The sequence below is a fragment of the Cyprinodon variegatus genome, unplaced genomic scaffold (genome assembly GCF_000732505.1).
Source record: "Cyprinodon variegatus isolate N-32 unplaced genomic scaffold, C_variegatus-1.0 Scaffold1294, whole genome shotgun sequence".
NCBI lineage: Eukaryota > Metazoa > Chordata > Actinopteri > Cyprinodontiformes > Cyprinodontidae > Cyprinodon > Cyprinodon variegatus.
This window is the reverse complement of record NW_015151747.1, coordinates 116,124-118,147: the sequence shown is the minus strand read 5'-3', so window position 1 is coordinate 118,147 and position 2,024 is coordinate 116,124. Positions and strand designations below refer to the sequence as shown.

Sequence of the window (2,024 nt, the reverse complement as noted above, 5' to 3'; positions counted from 1 at the left end):
CAGGTCTCTAATAGGGTGATAGAATGATTCTATAGGGTATCTGGTCCTTCAGGTCTCTAATAGGGTGTGTAACATTGGCTGGACTGAAAATGGCCTATTAGCTGTTCTATGAGCCCTAATGCAGCCTGGTTAAAAGCCCTAGAATGAAACCACAGCTGTTCTTCCTTTTATGGTTTGATCATGAATATTTAGATGAGCTGTGCTCTGATTGGTTGGTTCACAACGAGCCAAGCTGCTGAGCAAAGACGCATCATAGCAACAAGAACTCACTCACTGAAACATCAGATTGTTGATATGGTAGGGGGACCAGACGTCCTCTTTTTTCCCAGACATGTCCTACTTTTCATACCTAGAAAAAATGTCTGGGGGGAATTTCAAAATCGTCCGGGATTTTGTTCGACTACAGTGCCGCCCCCAGAACTTCCAGAAGACATGGGTGGTCTGTTACCGTCCACCAGCCCCCCTCCTCTCTGCTGAGGTGCGGTCCAGTCAGCGGCCCAGCGGTCCACACCTCATACCAACCGATTACAATAGTCCAGCCTTGAAGTAACAAATGCATGGACTAGTTTCTCAGCATCACCCCTGGACAGGAGATTGCTCATTTTTGCAATGTTCCAAACAAAGGCGGCCAAATGAAGGCGGCCAAATGAAGGCGGCCAAATGAAGGCGACCAAATGAAGGCGGCCAAATGAAGGCGGCCAAATGAAGGCGGCCAAATGAAGGCGGCCAAATGAAGGCGGCCAGGCGTGAGCAGCCAGATGATCCCAGCCTAACACTAAGAAGCTGCTGTCCACCAGTACTGTCTGATCTCCTCCACTGACCCATGGAAGGGAGTCACTGATGTCATTGATGATTATCTTTTAATTTTGGGATCAGTTTAGTGTTTTTGAGCTGAACTAGATGGAGAACTGCTGTTTTGGAGGAGCTGTCTTCCTGCTGTAGTTGGATCAGGAGGAGCTGGAGGATGAAGTAGACACCTGCTCAGACAAACTGAGCCAGAAGGAAGAACAACACCTGTAACTTCTAACCTGTTTCCATCTTTTTCTCCTTGAAGCATCAGGGGAGAATGGCTCTGAATGCTTCTTCTTTCACCTTTTTTCTCAGAACCTTTCCTCTTTAATCTATAGAAATGTCATCCTGGGATGTGGGGACCTGGGAAGCTCTGGAATCGATTTCTTTCCTTTATTCTAGTTTTGTAAATCACTCATTTCTATGAAGGCTGTTGAAAGAATCGCCCGAGCCTCTCTGGATTTCACAGGTCGTCATGTGTTCAGTATCTCAGCCCTGCTGCAGGTTGGCCTTCCAGCGGGGGGGGGGGGCACGCCTCCACCTCCTCTTTGTTGCTTCTGTAAATACTGGATTGATAAAGCCTTTAGCCCGTCCCTCTGCCATTCCTGCCTGCTCTCAGTCTCTGAGGAATGCTGCAGACTGGAGCCACTTGGACGCCGGCGGATCATTCCCTGTAGTTAAGGTAAGTTCTGACACACTTGGATAAATCATAAACGCAGACATTATTCTACCAAAACTCGGCTCATCCCAGCAGGAAACATCTTGATGTTCAGAACGAGAAAAAGAAAATCAAACATTCTCAAACTTCCAATCTTTTCCTGTAATGTTGGCGAGTTGGAAAACAAGATAAATCTGGAAGCAGCTTCCAGCAGATACAAGCTTGTAACAAACAGCGGCTGTGTTGATAAGAAGGGATAATAATGATTAACACCTCGGCCCTCAGAGCCATCCGCTGTTGTCACACCAAACAGACGCTCTGCTGAGACGACTTTATTTTCCCTCCAGATCTCCCAGAGCAGCAGATCAGGAAGGATGAACAGCTCCTGTGTCGGCTGCCTGAAGAGCCTGGTGGTGTCTCTGCACTTCCTGTGCTGGGTAAGGGGGGGGGGGTAAAGCAGAGGACAGACCATCATGATGTCATAGAGAGAGGAGAAGCTCTGTCACCCAAATAAATACCAGTTAACTTTGTTTTTCAAAGTTTGGCTGGTTTCTGATCAACGGCTGCAGATTGTTTA

At 47.5% G+C, this 2,024-nt stretch overlaps 1 protein-coding gene across 1 annotated transcript in view; it reads left to right on the top strand.

The window, feature by feature from the left end:
* The first annotated feature begins 1,383 nt into the window (after positions 1 to 1,383).
* Positions 1,384 to 2,024, top strand: part of LOC107102667 (leukocyte surface antigen CD53-like) — an 11,061-nt gene continuing 10,420 nt past the window's right edge. The window contains exons 1-2 of the mRNA XM_015402055.1: positions 1,384 to 1,471; positions 1,795 to 1,884. Of these exons, the coding sequence (XP_015257541.1) occupies positions 1,822 to 1,884 (63 nt within the window). The 5' untranslated portion in view covers positions 1,384 to 1,471; positions 1,795 to 1,821. The remainder of the gene's footprint in view (positions 1,472 to 1,794; positions 1,885 to 2,024) is intronic.